Below are 23884 nucleotides of genomic sequence, written 5' to 3'. Positions count from 1 at the left end.
ATACATGATCAACAACATACATAAAAATTTTGAACTTTTCTTTCCATTCAATTACCAAACTCAATCCTGTGCATGCACTAATCATAAACATAAACATTAACCCCACCTTGGAGTCCTCATCAATGCTCCAATGGGGTGACATAACATAAATTAAGTTTGGTTTACAATAATCATCATTAAACATTAAGATCATGTACTAGAAAGGGATTAACATAATACTATGGTCAAGCACACCTCTAAACTTTCATAAGCATCATTACATAACATTCCTATATCATACTTTTACATTACATCATATTCATGTCCACATCTAGCTATTACATAATACATGACTCTACTCCTGCTGACCTCCTGGTCTACCCTGTACCTGCAAACCTGGGGGTTAAGGGAGAGGGGTGAGCTATAAAGCCCAGTGAGTAGAATAATTAAACATTCAATTTAAATTTCATGCTTTCATGAAATGCAACATATCACAAACAATTCACATCAAGGGGCGTAGTGCAGGCACGCCTGGACTTCCATAGCATAACATACATATCCAATAGTGTCGGGGCATAGTGCAGGCTCACCCGGTCTTTCTCTTACATAGTGCCAGGGGCGTAGTGCAGGCATGCCTGGACTTCCATATCATAACATCATGTCATAACGTGTGAGGGCTAATGGATCATTCAACATTCATCCACATCAACAACATAATATCCAATGCAACATATTCGTAAATTCTAATGCAAGCACCCTAGTATATCTCATGGCATTCATGATGCGTGTATCATGCTCAGAATTTATTTATTTACTTTGAAATAAAATAAGGTATTCCACTCACCTCTGGCTGAAGCTCTAACAGACTCAGAAGCAGCTGTACTCACTGCTGGGGGCCTCGATTCCTCGGGTCCGAACCTACACAGGTGGACTCAAATGAGGGACCTAACATACATAAATATGACTCTAAAATACTCTCCAAAAACCCCCTAAAACACCTTAAAACAATCATAAAAATCATACAAAGGAGGGCTGAACAGGGCACTTTCGGCGGCAGGTTCGGCAGCCGAAAGGCCCTCCGGAGCCAAAAGTCATGCACCTTCGGCGGCACTTTCGGCGGCCGAAGGTTCCCTCCAGAGACGAAACTCATGCATGTTCGGTGGCACCTTCGGCGGCCGAAAGTCCCTTCCAAAGCTGAAAGTCATCTTTCGGGGGCAGGGTTCGGTAGCTGATTCATGCTACCACAGGCAGGTTCGGCAGCCGAAAGAACCTTCGGCTGCCGAACGAACCTTCGGCTGCCGAACCTGAGTTCTTCCCAAAGGGCAAAAACTCAACCTTCCTCATGCATAATGCCTCCCAACACATTCACACATGCATTTTCCTAGTCTACAACATGCAAACTCAAGCCAACAAGCTCCTAGGGGCTTCAACTATCCTAAACCCCATCTACAACACATCAAACATGCATATCCATCACACATTGTTCATAAACACAAAGTAAACCCATAAACTTCACATAAACCTACACATGCATTTCTACCCCAAAAACTTCATAAAACTTAAAACATTAAAGGAACTATGGATCTACTCTTACCTCTTGAAGAACGAGAGGAGAGACGATCCAACTTGGAGATGGGAGAGATCTCAACTCTTTGGTCTCCAAGCTTCCAAAACTCGCTCTTTTGTTCAAATATCTTCAAATCAACATAAAGCTTGTTAAATCATGAAAGATCAGAAGGAAAAACATTGAAAATAACCATAGGAGAGCATGAACTCACCGTGGCCGAAAATGGGGAGAAAACTTGCCCGTTTCGGCCATGGAGCTCTTATATAGGGGCTGGCAGACCACCTTTCGGCAGCCTAAGGTGCCTCCAAAACTCATGCAAGTTCGGCGACCGAACATGAGGTTCGGCGGCCGAACCTTTGAAACTTTCGGAAGCCTAATTGCCCCCCTAAACCATCCCATGTTCGGCGGCCGAACTTGAGGTTCGGCGGCCGAACCTGGAAATGTCTCCTTGGTCTTTTTCTTTTAAAACTCAATTTCCTTTCTTGTTTAAAACCATAAAATACATTAAAAAATTTCATAAAAACATGGCTTTACCCTTCTAGAGGTCTCCGACATCCGAGATTCCACCGGACGGTAGGAATTCCGATACCAGAGTCTAGCCGGGTATTACATAAGCGTAGATCCCCACCTTCTTTTATGTTTTAAGTAAGCTTTGAGGGGTTTTAAGGGTGTTTAATGCATGTTTAGGTTAGTTATTAAATGTTAGGGTTTATGTTAGTTTAATGATAAATGTGATACTATGTTGATGTTTATGTTAGTTTAATGATAAATGTGATACTATGTTGATGTTTGTTGGGGTTTAGGCTAGTTTTATGCCCCTATATGCTTGAATAAGTATTTATGCATATTTTAGAATAGTTGAATGCATGTTGGAAAGTTGGGATGGCTGAATGTGGGATGGCAGAATCAGGTTCTGCCACCCAGGAGGATCCAGGTTCGGCCGCCGAAGCAAGGTTCAGCCGCCGAACCTGCCAGAGGAGGCAGTTTTGGCCGCCTAAGCTCGCCCCTGAAAGTTTAGACTTTTAGCTCTGGAGGGGAGTTTCGGCCGCCGAACCTGCCCCCGAAGGTTTGGACTTTCGGATCTGTAGAGGACTTTCGGCCGCCGAACCTTGCCCCTGAAAGTGCCTGACTTTCGGATCTGGAGGGACCTTCGGCCGCCAAACCTGCCGCCAAAAGTCCCCTGCCCAGCCTTCCCTTACTTGTTCTGCATGCATGTTTTATGATATTTTAGGGGGTTTTTGGGGAGATGTTTAGAGTCATGTTAGAGTTTGTTTGGTCCCTCATTTAAGTCCACCTGTGTAGGATCGGACCCGAGGAACCGAGGAGGCCAGCAGTGTTAGCTGTTGCAGAGTCAGCCAGAGGTGAGTAGAACTGAACTATGTTTTAAAGTAAATGAAATTTTTAGCACGTTCATGCATCACGAATGCCATGATATGTACTAGGTTGTTTTACATTAGAATTCACGAATATGATGCATTGCATAATTTGATGTTGATGTGGATGGATATTGGATAACCCACTAGCCCTCGATATGATATGTTATGATATGGTATGAAAGTCCAGTAAGGCCCATTCTACGCCCCTAGCACGATGTGAGAGAAAGACCAGAGAGGCCCATTCTACGCCCCTGGTACATTGGATATGTTATGTTACGTCATGTTTAAGAGGAAGTCCACTGAGGCCCGTAGAGGGTTATTGGCGACAAATCTATCCTTGATGTGAATTGTTTATGATGTGATGCATTTCATAAAAGCATATGTATTAAAATTGTTTTACCGTTCTACTCACTGGGCTTTAGTAGCTTACCCCTTTCCCTTAACTCCCAGGTTGCAGGGTCAGAGATAGCATAAGAAGTCAGCAAGGGTAAAGGCATTGTATATGTAATAGACTAGTAGTGGACATGAAATAAAATGTAATGTAAGGTATTGTACAATAATGTAATGAGGATTAGTATTGTGCTTGACCCTAATGTTGGTTGTAAATCCCTGTTGTACATGATCTTTATGGAAATGTTTTTAATGATGATATATGTTGAACCAGGCTTGACATATGAGATGTTGACCCAACTGGAGCATTTGATGAGGGCTCCAGTAAGGGGTTTTATGTATACAGTTTTAGTGCATGCATAGGTCAAGCTTGGTATATGAAAAGTTTAAAGTTTTTATGAAAATGTATGATCATGTATGGATTTTTATCAGATGTACAGGATGTATGTTAGGCTTGCTACGGGTTCTGGCGACCTTAAATCGATTTGAATCTTAGCGCCAGTAGTGGTCCGGTTTTCGGGTCGTTACAGACGAGCTAGTTATAAAAGGTTACACAGATGCTAGTTTCCAAACCGACATAGATGACTTCAGATCGCAGTCAGGATTTGTATTCACTTTAAATAGTGGAGCTGTTAGTTGGAAAAGTTCTAAGCATAGCACTGTAGCAGATTTTCTACAACAGAAGCTGAGTACATAGCAGCATCAGACGCAGCTAAAGAGGCAGTATGGTTAAAGAAATTCATCACAGAGTTGGGAGTAGTTCCCAGCATTGCAAATCCAATGAACCTTTATTGTGATAACAATGGTGCCATAGCACAGGCAAAGGAGCCCAGATCTCATCAGAGATCTAAGCATATACTTAGGCGATATCATCTCATTCGAGAGATCATTGATAGAGGAGATATCTAAATATGCAAAGTAGACACAAATGACAACATTGCAGATCCACTGACCAAGCCTCTCTCACAGGTCAAGTATGATCAGCACACTAGGTCTATAGGTATTAGATATTTGTATGATTAGACCTAGTGCAAGTGGGAGATTGTTAGTGTATTTCCCCTAGGCCATTATCTTGGACCTTTTTGTATGTCGTTTTGGTTATTAATAACAAAGGTTTTTACTATCATTATTATTTATTTGCATGTTACATAATAATGATTAACATCCCTGGTTACTTATTATTATGTTGATAATAATAAAATATAACTAGTATGGTTATTGATTGATAATCATGAGATGATTATGTATATGTTGATATAATTCAATAATCACAGATACTTGTTAGAGAATAAAGTATTGGATGGACCCGCATTGAGATTACTACATGGATTATTGTCATAAGTGAATCTCAAAATAGTTATGTCTTAATCTTTTGACTTGAGATTGTCATAGTTTCCAATATAAGGACTGTTATGTTTTGATATAACCAAACATTGTCTTTAATCGGACAATCATAAAGGTTATGATTGAGTATAATAGAAATTATGTAGAGGATATTGAACAATCAAGATAGAATTTGTCCCTCTCTTTGAGAGAGATATCTTTTCTGCCCCTCGATAAGTGAGACTGAGAAATGCATGGCCGTGCTCAAATGAATTGATAGTGTGATCAATATCATTTGATTTTATCAGTCTACTTAGAGATCGAGAAATCATAAGTTTGAACATTATAAGTTTGACATTGACCATGACTTATGTTCAAACTAAATATCGTGTGACAAAGGGATTAATACATGATCTATTTATTAGGCTTTATCGGACTATCGATCCTCATATTAATTGGGTAGTCATAATGTCTTGTTAGAGGCCGCTTATGATTTATGAGTCTTGTGGGACTGGGCCTATTGCCAATTAATGTGAGCCTATTGGGTCACACATAAAAGAACGCTGTTGATGTGCTATGTCATATTAATGGGCTAAAAGCCCAAATCCCATTAATATAATTAATAATAATAAAGTGTTATTATTATTAATATTAATTATTTATTATTATAAGATAATAATATTTAAAAGGATCTGCAGTCTATCTGTAACTGTTACAGATAAAGGACTCTATCACATAAGATATAGGACTCTATCACATAAGATATTTGAGTATTTGTGATATTGTGATAGTTGGTTATGAACACAACTCTATCACATAAGATATTTGAGTATCTGCGAGATCGATATAGTGGGTTATGAACACAACTCTTTCACGAAAAGAGTTGTGGGAAAACAACAGACTAAAAACGAATAAAAACCGCTTCTGCGAAGTGGAAGTGACGTTTTTGAGAGAATTCATTTTGAGCTGCAGATTGGAAAAAGCACATAGCTTATCCATCAGAGTGAGCTAGCACTCCAGAAGGATATGAGACGTTCGTGTGAATACTATAGTGGGTGTTCGTTGAAAAAGCAGCACCTTGAGTCTGGGATTGTATCTTCTCGTCGAGTCTAACAGGTTAGTAGCTTATCCTTCCTTTCGAATTAAACGAAGCACACGGATCCCGAAAAGGAAAACAAAGATTTTTATTTTTTTCGCTGCGTATTTGGATTGCAGTAAATCTCTGGATTTCCTAACAGAAGGAGCTTAGACGATCGCTCGAAAAGCATTTAGATAAGGGTATTATTGGCTAATGATAATGCAAGATGCGAAGCAGCTTGTCTAGAAGTGTCGAAGATGTCAAATATATGCGAACATCCCAAAGATCCCGAAAAAAATACAAGTAGCAATTGGAAGCCCCTGTCTTTTCTTTTAGTGGAGGATAAACATCCTTGGCCCATTCCCGAAGGCAATCGGGTCGAGAAAGTTCATAATCGTGGTAGTGGATCATTTTAGCAAGTGGACCAAAACTGAGGCAGTGTAGTCTATCACCACCCAACAAGTGATCTCCTTCGTCAGCAAAAAAAATTCACTCGGTTTGGAATCCCAAAGGTAGTAATCATTGACAATGAAACTCAATTTGTGAGCTCTAAGTGTAAAAATTTCTGTAGAAAATGGGATATTGTCTTAAGGTTCAGTTCGGCCTATCACCCACAGACCCATGGAATGATTACAAACAGGACTATTCTACAAGGGCTAAAGAAAGACTTGACAAGCCAGAGGCAACTGGCCTGAGGAATTGCCCCACGTACTATAGGCATGCAGAACAACCCTAAGGATAGCCAAAAACACTCTTTTCTCTTGTATATGGGGTCAAGGCAGTTATCCCTATGGAAATTCAAGTAAATAGATTCAGAACACAATACCATGAGATTTCAAGAAATTCCGAAGAAATACAATTCAATTTGGATCAAGCCAAATTTTTACGAGAAAAGGTCACGATCAGAATGGCAGTTTACAGAAATAAAATGTCCAGAATGTTTAACAGTAAAGTCAGGTCGCGTGATCTTAATATCGGGGACATAGTCCCTAAAGGAATAAATGTAACCAATAGTAATGCATGATTTGGTAATTGAGAGAAAACTAGAAAGGACCATTTAGGGTCTCGAAGGTCATTCGCCCAGAGTCCTATAAACTGGCCAAGTTAGATGGCTGAGTCATTTCCCACTCTTGGAATATTTGTAATCTAAGAAAATTTTATCAATAACAGTTAACGAGGTATTTTTTCATATGTTGTGCTCTTCAGTGACAAGGAACGATGAGATTGCCTTCTTAAAAAAAAAAAAAGATTAAGGAGCACTCATTGAGTGCTACAAGGCAGGTGCCACCAGGCCATAATCCGAGCGTTAGTCCCACCAATCAAAACATCTTATGCCAGGCCATAAGGTGGATTCTACTAGACCACAATTTGTGCATTGGTCCCACTAAAAAAGATATTTATGCCAGACTATGAGGCGGGTTCTGCCAGGCCATAATCCAAGCATTGGTCCAACTTAAAAAGGCATTCATGCTAGGCCACAAGGCAGGTTCCGCCAGGCCACAATATCCGGGTGTTGCTCCCACTAGTCAAGGTATTCATGTCAGGCCACAAGGTAAGTTTTTTCAAGCCAGAAGACCGGCTATTAGTCCCACTAAAAAATACATTCGTGTCAGGCTACAAGGTGGATTCCGTCAAGCCACAATACGAGTGTTAGTATCACAAAACAAAGAATCTTATGCTAGGCTACGGGAAGTAATCGATAGGCGAACCTGTGGGTGCCAGTTCCCGAAAGACGAAGGTGTTAGTTAGAGATTAAAGTTGTTAGGGTGATTCTTATGACCAAGTCTCAAAATGCACGATCGAGTGTAAGTTTCATATTGCAAAAATTCTCTAAGGTATTTCATGCTTAGAAGGCAGGAGTTCGCCAAGCCACATGTCCAAGTATTGATCCTATTTTACAAAAATTCTACAAATTATTTTATAGCCTCGAACCGAGTGTTAGGCCCTACTAAGTGAACCTGCCTTAGCTCATTTTTTTAGGCAAAAAACAATGATCACCAGGTTCTTAGATTGGTTGGTTGATAACCCTTAGCCAATTATTTAAAGATTATTTAAATTGTTATTGGTGACGATTGGATGAGGGTACGTGACAAGTACGGAACATACAAACACCTAGTGATATTAATGATGAGATATGCAAAATGTATTTTTTCATTATAATAGATCACATGGGAAGAAGGAGGTCTTTAGTTTCCTCTTCCCAAGTCTATATTACATCAGTGTTTTCTATATCTATTACATTGTTAGCAGAGACTCGGTCGGTGGGGTTTTCCTCAGTTTGTCCCTCTCCCTCTTGCTTGTCCTCATCCTTCTGGAAGATGTCGTCTATCCAGATAAAACCTTATGAAGGGAACCATTTCTCCAACTGCCCTTCTGACCTAAACCTCAGAATCAATTTTGCACAATCCAACCCACTCTCCAAGAGTCTCGGTACTGGAAACCATTAAAGAGGCTAACACTATACCCAGCACAAAGCTCCTTCATAAGTTTAATATAATCAGGCTAATTTCACTACTTAACCAATATACAAAACTGAATAGTATGCTTCTCGGTTACTTTCGCACCTTCATGAAAATTCACCTTCAGCTGCTCTTTGTAGATTATGATGGTATTCTCCACATGGATTTGGTTATCCAAAGAAGTGAAAACGGGGCCGTCGAAAGAAGAGCCAAAGGCAGAACTTCAATTAGCGAAAGAAGAAGAAGAAAAGAAAGTACCCCTATTCATTTCTATAAAAGGGAAAGCAAACTGAAAATACCTTGAACCAAGAGAGTGTAAATGGAGAAGAGGAGCAGTCAGAACTTTCATATTTGTAAGCAAAATTAGAGAAGACGGGTTTTTATATTGGCATAGCCAGTAAGCTTTGAATACGACTCAAGAAATAAGGCAATCATCATTTATGGACAGAAGTAAGAAAGACCAATCTAATCATGCCACATATCCCAAATCGAGAAGACAAACTGTCATCTTCAAATCTGAAGAATTGAAGACCAGCGGGGGACCTCTAATGTAATACAACGGTCGCTCAAAATGAGCCATGAGCTGTCATCATAAAATAGGGTCACGTGGCAAGAGTCTGATAAACGGATGCGCAGTCCCACCTAAGGAAAAAAAAGACCTGAACACTGTTACACCATGTTCTTCATCAGGTCTCGCCCTCCCTTGAAAAGGTCGAGCCTTCACATAAAGTTACTATTAGCAAGCACAATCCAGCAAACTCCTGTTACGTCTGTAATCACAGGATCCTTGACAAGTTAAAACCGGTCATATCATCGTCGAATTATCAGAAAATGCTATATTTACTCCATCTTCTTATAGTATAAAAGCGAACGATCATAGAGACATAGGTACATAATTCTTACATAACTACTCTTGAGTTCTAAATAATTTCTTGCGTTTGTCCTATTCTCCAGTTCATTGATTTAAATGTTAGAGTAGCTGCCGTAGATACCAACCACCTCACATTATCTTTCTTGCAGGTTTAATCAATAAAAATACGGCTCTGTTTTCTAGGCACATTACTTTATATAAAAAATAAGTCAGATAACACTCTAATTTTTTTATAGTAAACTTTTGATATCTGAATTTTACAAAATATAACTATTTAATATATAATTTTATAAAATATAATTATCCAACTTTTAAACTTCATAATTATGATTAACATTTTTTACTTTTTAACTCTATGAATTTTATACAAAAATTTAGTCAATATTTTCATATAAAGTTAATTAAAATTATAATTATGTACTATTTATTTTATTGTAATTTTTTTTTACATATTTTATTTAATAAAATCTTATAATTTAATATTTTTATATATGATGAGTTGCAAAATTTAACATTTTTATCATATTAAATTTCATGATTTTACAATGATTTTGATGCAAACAATTAGTTTTAATGAAGAAAAAAAAATCAAAATAGACTGTTTTAGACCTTTTTCTGATGGAAATATATAGTCTTGCCCAAGGCTATAGCCTAAATCGAGGGACTGATTCTAGAATTTCAATTTTTCTCAACTGTATAAAGTTTAAAATTATTTCAGATAGATGCAAACGCTATGAAATCAGGATCAAAATAAGAATTATCATAGGAGTAATAGATTTATTTTACTTTTTTTTTTTAAATTGTGAATAATTATATTTTTATTTAGAAATATCCTATATAAAAACTGTCCCAGAAGTAGAATTCATATCCCTTCTCATTATTCCCTCTCTTTTTTTTATTTCTCTTGGCCGAATTCTGCTTCTTTTTTTCTTTTATTTTTTTGTAATTTTTTATGACTCTTTGAAGCTAATTTTTATTATTCAGTTGAAAGTTAAATCAGATTGAAATTTATTTAAAATTGTGAGATTTTATTTCTAATTTTTGTTTATTTTATTTTTTTTAATTAATTCATATTTTTGAAAAATACCACTTTCATTGTTTTCGTCTTAGAAATAAAAATATTTTCAATTAATCTAAATAAATATATAATTATTTAATTAGATTAATATAAATAACGATTAACATATTTATTTATATTAAATAATTAACTGATTTGATTTAAATAATTTACTTTGATCAAGTTTGAGTTTCTCTCTGTTAAACCAGTTAATTAATTAAATCTACATAATGAAGTTATTAATTAATTAAAAATTAATTTAAATGCTATGCAAATTAATTTAATTATAAGAAATAAATGGTGAGATTCGCTTGTTTGAATACTATAACCACAATTATCCTTTTAATTGATGATCAACTGAAAAAACTTTTAATTTTAATTACCTTCAAGAATTTTTAATCTAATTATTTATTCTACCATTTTAATTATATTATTTTATTCTTTTTTAGTTTATTTTTAAAATCAATTTCTCAAATAGTAATTTTTTTTTCTACTTTAAACAGTTATTTTTTTTTCTAACTTATTATAAAATTAAATAATTTTAATGACACTCATTTACCCTATTTATAAAATCTTTTAATTAAAAAAAATATTTTTAATTAATGAATTCAACGTGGTCAATATATTTATATATTTACCAGAACATATGAAACCCAATTATTTTGATATTAATGCTTTTAGTTTTTTGTTAATAATTTTAATTTTTTGAATTTTTTATTAATAATTTTGATTAATTTTAATTTAATAATTAACTATAAATTTATTGATAATATTTTATCATTATTATGTTATATATGTTAATTAGTAGTATATATATTTTAATCAACTAAATACATATCTTTAATTATTTTTCAAAAGATGGGGTAAAAGATAAACCACATCGCAATAAAAATTTTCATATTCCAACCCTAACATTGTGTTTAGTGTTTCAAAATTTAATTTAAATATTTTAATTTTGATTTTTACATAATAATAATAATAATAAAATATAAAGAAAAAAACTTTAAATTGAAAAGTATAGAATTAAAAAACAACATAAATCATATATTCATTCATAGAAAATTAACTATTCAGTTTAATTTAATTTTGCAAAAACTTTTTAATTAAAATCGAATTAATATAATTAAAACTTTTGAAAATGAATATAGAATTGAAAAGAAAATAAAATTATACTAATAAGAACTCATTTTCTAATTCAATTCAATTAGATTTTATTGATTATTTGAATTTGAATGGAATAGATGGTGACCTTGCACAGAACCATCAACGAACCTTCACGTCAGCTTCGACTTAAACAAAAAGGAAAAAAGAGCCTTCACGTCACGTTCATTTCTTCTTTTTGTTTTTTGTCCGCTAATGAAAGGCAGTGTTGGTCCAGAGCCACGTTGCAGGTTGCCATTGGGTGAGACAAGTTTCTTACGTGAGATGATGGACGTCAGCGAGGAGTTATTTTATAAATTCTCGATTTTTCAACAGACAAGAGAACGTGGTTGATGACTCCACAGACTGGTAGCAGAAAAGCAAAGACCCAAACTAGTCTCTGAATTATTATTTTTAATTATTAGCTTATACAAGACATTTTCAAAAGTCATTTTGCAATAGTCTTTGAATTATTTTGTCATCCACAACTCTTTAGATCATGAACAAATTTTGAAAATAATTATGGTATTTTTTTAAGGAGAAAAATTAATATGTAATTACAATATTTTATATAAAATTTGATAGGTCCTTCATAAATAGATACAATAAGTAAATTATATTTTTTTAATAAAAAATACAAACATAAAAAAAATAAAAATTTCAGTTTAGAGTTAATCTGATCAAAGGAGACTACTTTTTTTTAATAACCGTTTCATATTTATTTTGAATGGAAAATAAATCTTCTGTAAGCTATAATTATTATTTTATAAACAAATCACTATCCATACTTATAATTTTTAGTGGAACGTGACTTGGGTTTTAATTTAAAAAAAAAAACATTAGTTTATATATATTATAAAATTTTATATGAATTTTCACATAAAAAAATTAGAAAATGAAAATATTTAGTATTTTTCTGCAAGTAAAGTTGGTAAAGTGTTTAAATATATGTATAAATTATTTGATATACTTAAATTTCAAGAAGAAATTTTCTAGAATGCAACTGAGGGATGATTTTTGGAAGCGTTGTAAATCATCATATTCATATGAATTTTGGCTTTATATGAATGTGTTGAAATCTAAAAACAGACCAAATACCATTAATTGATGAACATACCTTCCAACTGTAGTTAAGACATGCATTTTAGTCAAAAGCAAAATTTAGTTGATAATTTATTTTTAAAATTAAATGGAACTGAATCCAATAACAACATATCATATAATCTTATATTAATTGTTTTTCTATTAAAATTTAAATATATATATTTATATTTTATTTATATATGTATAATTTAAAAAAAAATAAGTAATTTATTTCTCTTACAAATTTTAGATTGGCCAAATACATAATGTAGTCTATTGTCTATATATAAAAAGTCAATTAGTGGCTTAATCTTTTTGTCTTTAATTTTTAACATTTAAATTTTACGAGGCGTAACCGTTTAATAAATAATTTTATAAAATATAATTATTCAACTTTAAACTTGTAAAATATAATTATTTATATTGCATTTGAACTATCAAAAAACTTATTTAATAAGTAAGCCATCATAAAATTTCGGTAGAGAGATAAAATAAGATTATACAAAAAATACCTAAAAATGTTGGGAGAATACCAAATATTGGATGAATAAAATAAAAAGGTGAAAGTCATCGATGATAAATTCAGAGGTGGTTGTTCACTCTCTACTTTGATAGAGAGAGAAAAATCTCTCAACCTCTCCCCTCTCCCTTTTCTCCTTAAGATTTCAGATCCTTTTTCTTGCCGTTAATTGGCCTCCCCTGCCCCTCTGAGTAGAGCAAGTCTTCTCCTAGTCCAATGTAAGTGTATACTCTCCCTTTTCGTCTTGTTGATGTATATATTCTTTTTGTTTCTTTTGTTTTTTAGCGAGCTTAAGCTAATAAAGAGGATGTTGCATATTGGCCTGTTGCGTTGTTTTCTTCCTTGATGTGTTGGTTTCTGCCTCGCCAGTCTATGAGGTTGCTTAGTGTGCTAGTACCGACTTTGGCATCATCTCTTCTAGGAGGTTCAAGGGGAGCTAAGGATGGTATCTTGGGGGTATCTCCGCTGTCCAAGTGAAGGCATTGGTCCCTTAAAAGTCTATATGAGAGTAAGAAGTCAAGAACTGTATGCTTGCCTCTTTGGATTTTGACTCCATATTTTACGAGCTTTCTTGAATGCTTGTGATGAGTTTATAGATGCTGGTTTTCTACTAAATGTTGGTGTTTTGTCTAGATAAGTTTGTACTTTTTTTATTATTTTTGGCTTTGCATGTCTCTCTTTTCTCCATATATGCTCTATAGTGGTCCTCCAGACAAGTAATACTTGGTTCTCTAGTTTTTATAGATCATTGTGTGGGGCAATACTATGCTTGCTTGAATTGGATCTCAACACTGGGTCGATAGTAGAGTCGGATCCTCCATAGATCCTAGGGTCTTACTGTAATGGGTATAGGCTCTCCTTTGTGGATCTGTTAGGATCTTTGCTAGTTTTTTTTTTTTTTTCAGCCACTGGCATTTTTCTATATCTTAACCCATGGGCTTTGATCTTTCTCCCAATTTAATCAATAAATATTTTCCCTTCTAGCAAAAAGGTTCAAAGGCGGCTACATAGAAAAAAGAAAAAAAAAACTTAAGAGAAGAAAGGAGAATAGAAAGAGAAGAATTTGGTAAGAGTATTAATATTCAACAAAAAAAAAATTATAAAGAATCTTTTAATAGGATGTGACTTGGGTTTAATAGAAAAAAAAAGTTTATACTAAAAAATTTTATAGTTGTATGATCAACTTGTGATGGACTGATACATATACTAGACAATGAATTTTTTAAGTAAAGAAATTAAGAGATGAAAATATTTAGTGTCTATTTGTCATGTAAGTGAGGTTGGTTATGAGAACGCTTTCCTACCTCATTAGTGGAGGGATTTGGTAGCTAATATATATTAGTTGGCTAAAAAATTATTAAATAATTTGATTTAATTATTTTACGTTTAATAAAAAATAAATTTAAAAATTATTTGAATCGAGCGGTTATATTGGTCAATTATATAGAGATATAGAGATGTACAAACTTTTAACTAGAGCCTTTATTTAAGAGGTCGTTTATCTCATTTGAAGTAATTAAAGATGATTCGCTTAAGAGATGTAGGCCTTTATTGAGGGTCTCTATAAAGAGGTCTTTTCAATATGTATTGTGATTGATGGGAATAAAGAAGTACTTCCTTTGACTTTTGCCTTTGTGAAATCTGAATGCATAGAAAATTGAAATTTCTTTTTACATATAATTGTACATTCCTGTCAAATATTTATTTATGTAATTATATATTATACATCATTATTTTACTGTTGACATTTAATGTAAGGTTTAATTTTTACCGTGAGAGAATTCTTTCCAAATACTTATCATAGATTCTGCTATATATACCTATTTCTAGATTTCAAAAAGAAATTTTCTATAACGAATGTGTTGAAACCCAAGAAAGACTAGAATGTATGACTAGTTGATGAACATTCCTTTTACACAATGGTCAAAGACATGTATTTTCACTACAAGCAAAATGTGATAGATAGGAAAGATGAGAGGAATGCTAATTGTCCGTTATAATAGTTTAGTTAAACTAATTTAAATAATTTTTAGATCTACTTTTCACTTAATATAAAATGTTTAATACAAATTATTTAATAATTTTAAGCTAACTATTATATAACCTATATTAATTTTATATTTTTTCGATGTGGGACAGAGTATTACAGTTTGCACAACTCAAATTTGCGACGCTCTCATCTCAACTATGTTGTGTTGTGCTAAATTGAGTAAAATTATCAAGTTAAGATCAAACTCTAAGTATTGTAATTTGCTAATATATCGGGTGGTTTCACTTTATCTCACGAGCAGCCTTTCCATCGGAGGCAGCTAATTTCGCATCATTACTAATTCCGCACCATTTTTCTAACATAAATTGATTCTAATATCAATTATAATAGTACGATTAAAATTGATTTAAATAACTTTTAGATCTATATTTTATTTGATTCAAAATTATTAATCCAAATGATTTAGTAATAATTTTTAAAAATTATAAATTTAATAGGTTATAATTTTAGTTTAAATATTTAATGAATTAATATAAAATTGCAGGATTATAAGGATATGTTTGACTTAAAATAAAAACACCAAGTGTTTCAACATTTTTATTGCCAAATACGTTTGAATAAATTTGAATAGTCTAATCACTTGTGAATTACAAAAGTTCCAATTTTTATGCATATGAGAAAGATTTTTTAAATAAATAAATAAATTATTTTTTATTATTTAGTTGTAATTTAAAAAATAAAAAATAATAATAAATTTGTATATAATAATGTCAGTAAAATTATTAAAATTTAAAAAATAACTAAAAGAAGAATAACTTTTATTTCAAAATTAATAAAAGAAATGTGAAAAATATTTTTTAAAAAACATTTTCCGTATGGCTTGAGGAAATTCTCATCTCCATCATTCTTAGCTTTGAGAAAAGGAACCACAGGAGCCAATCGTCAGAGGACAAACGAAATAAAGCAATTACAATTTACAAATGGAACAAACCAAAACAAAATCTATCACCATTCAACAGCAACAGTTCCAAAGAAATTCTTAAAATTGATGCATACGTGAGGATCTCAGACTCATCAGAATTATTCTTCAGCAGAAAAGGCAGGAAGGAGTTAATTGTTTCAGAAATGTTCCAAAGAAAATTATGATAAAAACATCAATAAGGACCAAATATTGTTGCAATCAAGGTCTACAGACTATGAATATTAATATTTCAAATTAACTTCATTTTATCAAACTGTTTATCTTTTAATTTGTAGAAGAAAATCCAACAATTTTCTTCTCATTCAGAAGCCGTTCTCTTTGAGTTTGCCATTTCCTTTTTCCTTTTCTTCCTCCTCAGTAGCTTTCTCTTTCTCTTTCTCTTTCTCTTGCTCCGCTTTCAACTTTGCTTCTTCCTCAGACTTCTTTCTTGCTTCCTCTTCCTTGGCCTCCTCTAGAGCAGCAATCAATTTCTTCAGACAGCTCTCTTCGTCTTCATCTTCTGACTTTGGCATCAAATTCTCAGCAACATCTGCTGGTGTCATCTTCGTTTCCTCCAACAAGTTTTGAATCTTTGCAAACAGTTCATGGGATTCGACATCCAGATAATTCTGAGCTAAAACCTTAAATGCTTCAAAGCAACAGTAAGACATTTCTATATGCTTATCCATCCTTCCCCTTCTGATCAAAGCAGGATCAAGCTTTTCCACATAATTTGTAGTGAACACAATGATTTTTTCTCCTCCACAAGCTGACCAAATTCCATCAATAAAATTCAAAAGCCCAGATAAAGTTACCTTACTGATTTTCTTGTTTTCAGCTTCTTCCTCCTTTTTCTTCTTGGAAATTGGATCTTTCCCTTCTCCATCTTTATCTTCCTCTTTCTCCTTCTTTGGTTTTCTCTGACCTGTAAGATCCAGAGAGCAATCAATATCTTCAATAACGATGATAGACTTGCTTGTCGTGTCAATCAATAGCTTCCTGAGCTCACTATTGTCCTTGACTGTGGTCAACTCAAGATCATAGACATCATAGTTCAAGAAATTAGCCATGGCAGCTATCATAGTTGATTTCCCAGTTCCTGGAGGACCATAAAGGAGATAACCACGCTTCCATGCCTTCCCAATCTTAGCATAATAGCTTTTCCCCTTGCTGAACTTGACAAGATCTTTCATGATTTCTTCCTTCTCCTTTGTTGCCATTGCCAAAGTATCGAAACTTGCAGGATGCTCAAACACCACATGGCTCCACTTGGTAGCTTTCCATCCATACCAATTATCACTGGGATTATTGGTGTAGAGTTTTCTTTGCCGATTCTTGACAGCAACAGCCTTTCCTTCTTTAATTACATGATCTATATAAGACTTGACGATGATTTCTCTATAACGTCTATGGACTGCAAGCTTGAAATATCTTCTCTCATCCAATTCAGGATAGAAAGAAAAAGATTGTTTATTGGGTTTATTCTTTATTGAAGTCCACCAGACCTTAATCCCATTGAAATCATCAGTAATTTCCTCATGGTCGTCCATGGTGAGAAGCACAGAGTGGCTATCTTTGACAACGTCCGCCTTGAGCCTCTTGGCCCGCATGGAGGAGTTGGCGCTAAGGTAGCTCTGAATGGCAGCGTAGACCTCGCTGCGCTTGAGATCTTCACCAGTGTACTCATCGAAGACGATTTGGAAATAAGGGGAGACAAGAGCCACAAGCTTCTGACAATATCTCTCAACGTATTCTTGAAGTTGATAAGGGAAGTATCGTTCATACATAGCCCATACAAACATTAGGCCAGCAATTGCTGAACCCAGCTGAGTCCACATCTCTGTCATGCTCATTTTCTGGGGAGTTGAAATGTTTTGCTTAGAACTCAAGGCCTGAGATGAGAATATAGAGTGGAGAAATATGAGAATAGCGTAAGTTTGGCTTGGTGAGAAATTTCCTCGTAAAGTCTTTCCAGCTTCCAATTACTTTTGGAGACGGTGAGCTGATCACTTTGCTTTTTATATTTCATTTGACTTTTCTTATCCTAAAATAAAAATGTTATAAAACTTGAGCTCTTTCACACGGTTAGATATTTGAATCAAGTCAATAAAAAATATTTTATTAATTAAAAAATTAAATTATTTTTTAAAAAATAATATTTTCTTAAAAAATTATTTTTTATATTTTAAATATTTTTATTAAAATCTCTCTTTATATAAATTTATTAATGTATTTTATTTTTAAAATTAAAATTAAATAATAAAAAATAAATTATTTTATTAAAAATAATTTTTATAAAAAGTATTTTTTAAATATAATTTATTTTCTGTAAATAAATGGAACTTTAATTAAAATATATATGTTATAGGTTTAGTTAAAAAAAAACTTAGTTACAGAAATTTAATTCAACAAAATTTAAAATAAATTTCACAAACTAACACAGCTAAAATGCATATCTCCTCTCCTTTCTCACTTTTTCTTCTATCTTTTCTTCCTCCTTCTCCATCCCCCATTTTTCTATCATCAAGTATTTAAGTAAATTCTATATATTACTGATTGTTATTAATTTTGTTACAAATTAATTTCTTATGAAAGAAGTTATAAATTTTCTCATTTGTTTTATTGTTTTTATATTTGTTAAAATTTTTATATATAAATTTATTAATAAATTTTATTTTTTAAATTAAAATTAAATAATAAAAAATAAATTATTTCATTACAAAATACCTTTTACAAGAAATATTTTATGCAGTTATTTTTCAAAAATAAACGGAGTAGCATATTTTATATATTATTAAAAAAAGTTAAATATATTATTAATAAAAATTACTAATCATATGTATAAACTTTATAATTAAAAATTTTAATAACATTTTTACATTATTATGAATTTAATTTAATTATATAGTTGTTATTTTTTTATTCCCTTAATATTTAAATATGTTATAATATTCTTATATTAAATAATATAATTTGTTTTAAAATATTTTTTTTGGAGTTCTTTTGCAGTGTGTTCTAATTTTGTAAGGGTTTTGGACCGACCATTATTTGATTTTTATTACCCAACCACCAACCCGTCCTCAAAATCAAAAAAAAAAAAAACGTACACAATTCTTATTATTTAATTTATTTTTTATTTAAATGAAGTTGGACGTAACTCGATTAAATAGAATTAAAATAAATTTTATTATTTTATAGTTTACTCTCATTATGTTTTACTGTAAACACGATTTGAATTAAACTCTTTCAACGGAGTTGAAAATTCTAACCAAAAGAAAAAATTCAAATGGAGGGATATAAAGATTTCCCTATTTACTATTATTGTATATATATAGTTTTTCAATTTTTATTTACTCTAAATAATTTTTATGAACTTCTGTACATACATTATTATTAATTCAAAAGTTAATTTTAATTTAAAATTAAGTGCAAATTTAATAAAATGTCACAACAAAAAATTATGGTGTCCGCGAGGAACTTGCGACGAAATCATAATCTATCAAAAAGAAAAAAAATTTGCGACGGAAACTATATTAGCAATCTTTCCTATTAATTTCTGACAGAATAAATTGTAAATTAATGACGAAAATTATACCTTCGCTCATCCATCGCTTACGAGTGATCATTGGATTACCATTATAGAAAGGACTAGTCACAATAAACGTGCCCATTATCTTGCAAGAATCCATCTGCATGGGGTTGGATCAGCTAAGATTATGTATTTGTTTCTTAAAAAAATGCAAATTCATATGGGTTTGATGGTCCCTCGTTTTGCATTATTTGCCTGCCGTTAAGATATCCAAAGAATATCACACTATGGATCCTGTCTTCTGGCATGCTCCTTGACAAGGATGCAGTGCCTGAGATGGTTAGGAAATGTATGTTTTTTCTGTGTTACATTTACTTTTATGTTAATTACACTTTTTTGGGTATTGATTTTTTGTACACAGAATTTTCTCTTATTCTTAGAAAATAAGAAACTATTTAGAAATCATATTTGATTTTTGGAAATTATTTTGTTTTTAACTTTTAGGTATGGGACTATGCAGTAGAATCAAGCCATATCTCCACTCGCTCAATCAATTTAGACAACCTCCATAGTGAAGGGAACTTTCCTAGTAGGTCTATAATCTTTTATGCACTCTATTGAATTCCTTGGTTTATTTAGATTCGTACACGTTTATATTAAAACCTTTTTTTAAGGGGGATTAGGTTGAGGAAGGAGCGTGCTCGATTCTTTTATATTATTTACAAATTAAATTTTTTGTTGAATGTTCAGCTTTGATATGATGCATGTTTTGGAGATTTATATTATGATATGTCAACATAATTTTTAGGGTTTTGATAAATAATAAATATTGAATTCCAGCATCTTAAGGTAAACTTTTCATACATCTTATGTTTGCTTGATTTGTGATGCTACATGAGACTCATTCAAAGTAGACAGTGAGCTATCACCACAGGACAGGTCCACATGGCAGGGATCTATTTGGATAATATGGTCTCATCTGAGAAAAGGAAGATCCAGACACTAGAACACCCGGTTCATAACCATAACTCGCTCTCAACTGGATAGGTCGAGTCTCAACAAAAAGTTACTGTTATCAAACACAAAGTTACTGTTATCAAGCACAGTCTAGCATATCTCCATTACGCCTATAATTATGGGATCACCGACCTATCCGCAGGCAATATCCCTTATTAGGCAGTCAGTCACATTATCATCAGATTATCAAGAAATGCTATATTTATTTCCATCTTATTACAGTATAAAAGGATAAGAATCACAGAGATAAATGTATGTTATTCTCTTACACTACTCAAGTTCTAAGCAATTTATTACATTCACCTTATTATTTAGTATACTAACTTGAGCATCAGAGTGACTGTTTGATAGAACATATTTTAGTCCATTTTATCTTGATATTATTGATGATTATTTATATGATTTCTGCTTAATTTAGTGCTCTTGACATTATTTTGTAGAAAATGGTGAAAAATGACATTTTGGAGAAAATACCCCTAAAACTGCCTTAAATGGAGCAAAGGAGAGCAAGCCTGCCAAGTTGGAATCAAGTGAAGCTAAATAAGGAAAGTTCTAAATAAGGAAAGTGGCAAAGAAGGAAATAACATTCAGCCAAAGCAATTTGAAATTCAAATTTCAAATCTCCAAGTAGCCTTTTCCTTATTCAAGAAGCCAAGTCTTAAGTTGCCATAAATGAAGAGCCAAATAAGGAAAGTATTTTGAAATTCAAATCTTCAAGATTCATATTCAAATTTTGAATTTCAAAATTCAGCTTATTAAGGAAGCTAAATCTCAAGATCACATGTTTCCCACTTCATGCCATGCACATTCAAAATTCAAATTGCAAAAGGAGGCTACACCTTCCTTAATTGTGCATGGGCGACAAGGATAGTGTGAAGACAAGTCTTGGGCAGTATCTTGAAGACACTTGGGCAGCAAACAAAGATCAAAGGCCCCACTCCTTGCACTTGAACACATGCCTCACGTTTTTCCCTTCTCACATGTGCATGGATGGCACATCTTGGACCAAGGACATTTTGGGCAGCCTCTTAAAGTCTTTTTGTAATACCCGGCTAGACTCCGATATCGGAATTCCTACCGTCCGGTGGAATCTCGGATGTCGGAAACCTCTAGAAGGGCAAAGTCATGTTTTTATAAAATGTTTTCATGTATTATATAGTTTTAAGTAAGAAAGAAACTGAGTTTTGAATGAAAAAGACCATGGAGACATTTCCAGGTTCGGCCGCCGAACCTCAAGTTCGGCCGCCGAACATGGGATAGTTTAGGGGGGCAAGTTAGGCTTCCGAAAGTGGCCCAGGTTCGGCCGCCGAACCTCATGTTCGGTCGCCGAACTTGCATGAGTTTTGGAGGCACTTTAGGCTTCCGAAGGTGGTCTGGCCAACCCCTATAAAAGGCCCCATGGCTGAAAACAGGCAAGCTTTCTCCCCTATTTTCGGCCAACGGTGAGTCCATGCTCTCCCATGGTTGGTTTTGATGATTTTCCTCAAATCTTTCAAGTTTTAACGAGTTCTAACTTGGTTTTGAAGAGTTTTGGAGCTAAGATCAAGTTTTGGAGCTTGGAGACCCAAGGAGCTAGATTTCTCCCATCTCCAAGTTTAGATCGCCTCTCCTCTTGATCTTCAAGAGGTAAGAGTAGATCCTTAGCTCATTTCATGTTTTAAACAAGTTTTATGAAAGTTTATGGGGTAGAAATGCATGTGTAAGTTAGTTATTTGTTGTTAGGGTAAATGTTGAGTTTTTGGATAATGTATGTTGTTTGAGTTGCTTTATGTGATTGTGTTGGGGTTTAGGATAGTTTGAGACTCCTAAATGCTTATTTGCTTGTGTATGCATGTTGTAGAATAGTTAAATGCATGTTTGAATGGTTTGGGAGGCAAAATGTGCATGAAGAGACTAAGTTCTGCCATTTGGAAGAACTCAGGTTCGGCAGCCGAAGGACTTTCGACCGCCGAACCTGCCTGTGGAGGCAAGCTTTCGGCTGACGAACCCTGCCCCCGAAAGTTGGACTTTCGGCTCTGGAAGGGAGTTTCGGCCGCCGAAGGTGTCGCCGAACATGCATGAGTTTCGGCTCTGGAACCACTTTTGGCCACACAAGGTATCGCCGAAAGTGGCTGAGTTTTGACTCTGGAGGGACTTTCGGCCACCGAACCTGCCGCCGAAAGTGCCTTGTTCAGCCTTCCTTTGCATGTTTTCTATGATTGTTTTAAGGTGTTTTAGGGGGGTTTTTGGGGAATAGTTTAGAGTCATGTTCATGTATGTTTGGTCCTTCATTTGAGTCCACCTGTGTCGGTTCGGACCCGAGGAACCGAGGACCCCAGCAGTGAGATAGCTGCTTCAGTGTCTTGTCAGAGCTAGCTTGAGGTGAGTAGAATGACTCTTTATGTTTCAAAGCAAATAATGAAAGTTTTAGCATGATTCACGCATCATGAATGCCATAAGATATATTAGGTTGTTTGCATTAGAATTCACGAATATGTTGCATTGCATATTATGTTGTTGATGTGGATGAACATTGAGTGATCCATTAGCCCTCGTATGGTATGATATGATATGATGATGATACGGTATGAAAGTCCAGGAAGACCCATTCTACGTCCCTGGCACTATGTAAGAGAAAGTCCAGGAAGACCCATTCTATGTCCCTGGCACCTTGGAATGTTATGATATGTTATGTAAGAGAAAGACCAGGACCCATTCTACATTCTGGCACTAATGGAAATGTAAAGCGCTATTGGTGACAAGTTCATCCTTAAGGTGATTTGTCTGTGATGTGATGCATTTCATGAAAGTATGAACTTTAAATATAATGTTTTATTATTCTGCTCACTGGGCTCTAGTAGCTCACCCCATTCCCTTAATCCCCCAGGTTTGCAGGTACGAGATAGATCAGGAAGTCAACAAGAGTAAAGTTAAGTTGTATGTAATAGTTAGCTGTGGACATGAGAAAGACATTGTAATGTAAAATATAGTATTGAAATGTAATGTAATGATGCTTATTGAGGTTTAGAGTTGTGCTTGACCCTAGTATGTTGGTTAATCCCTTTTTACACATGATCTGTAAAATGTTTTATCGATATTTATGTAAACCAAGCTTAATGTATGATATGTTGCCCCATTGGAGCATTTGAAGAGGGCTCCAGTGTGGGGTTTTATGTTTATGAGTTTGTGCATGCACAGGTTAAACTTGGTAAATGAAATGAAAAAGTTTAATGTTTTATGTAGATGTTTGATCATGTATGGGATTTAACAGGCATACAGGATGTATGTTTGGCTTACTACGGGTCCTGGCGGCCTTAAGCCGATCTGGATCCTAAGGGCAACACTTTTCAAGTATAAAAAGACACATGAGGAGCCTCCCCATGCTTTTTCAAGCTCCCTTTGGAGGCACATACGGGATTGCAAGTGACACCATCTCTTCTTCTTCCTTTCTTTTATTTTTTAGGTTTTTGTTTCAGCCATGAGAGGCTGAAACCCTTTATTCTAGTTGAAGATTGGTTGAAACTAAGGTTGTTTTATGGATTGTGAGATCTGAACATAAACTATT

At 33.8% G+C, this 23884-nt stretch overlaps 1 protein-coding gene and 1 long non-coding RNA gene across 2 annotated transcripts; one reads left to right on the top strand and one right to left on the bottom strand.

Moving 5' to 3' along the window:
- The first annotated feature begins 12821 nt into the window (after positions 1 to 12821).
- Positions 12822 to 13632, top strand: LOC110627072. Its single transcript, XR_002489826.2, has 2 exons — positions 12822 to 13061; positions 13213 to 13632. It is a non-coding gene; the product is annotated as an uncharacterized LOC110627072 (long non-coding RNA).
- Positions 13633 to 15778: 2146 nt separating this feature from the next.
- Positions 15779 to 17789, bottom strand: LOC122722175 (AAA-ATPase ASD, mitochondrial-like). The gene has a single exon (XM_043952233.1). The coding sequence runs from the start codon at positions 17645 to 17647 to the stop codon at positions 16118 to 16120; it is 1530 nt and encodes a 509-aa protein (XP_043808168.1). The 5' UTR covers positions 17648 to 17789; the 3' UTR covers positions 15779 to 16117.
- Between the last annotated feature and the right edge of the window lie 6095 nt (positions 17790 to 23884).

The sequence above is a fragment of the Manihot esculenta genome, chromosome 17 (genome assembly GCF_001659605.2).
Source record: "Manihot esculenta cultivar AM560-2 chromosome 17, M.esculenta_v8, whole genome shotgun sequence".
Taxonomy (NCBI): domain Eukaryota; kingdom Viridiplantae; phylum Streptophyta; class Magnoliopsida; order Malpighiales; family Euphorbiaceae; genus Manihot; species Manihot esculenta.
The sequence above is the reverse complement of the archived record's forward strand: the minus strand, read 5'-3'. Positions and strand labels throughout refer to the sequence as shown.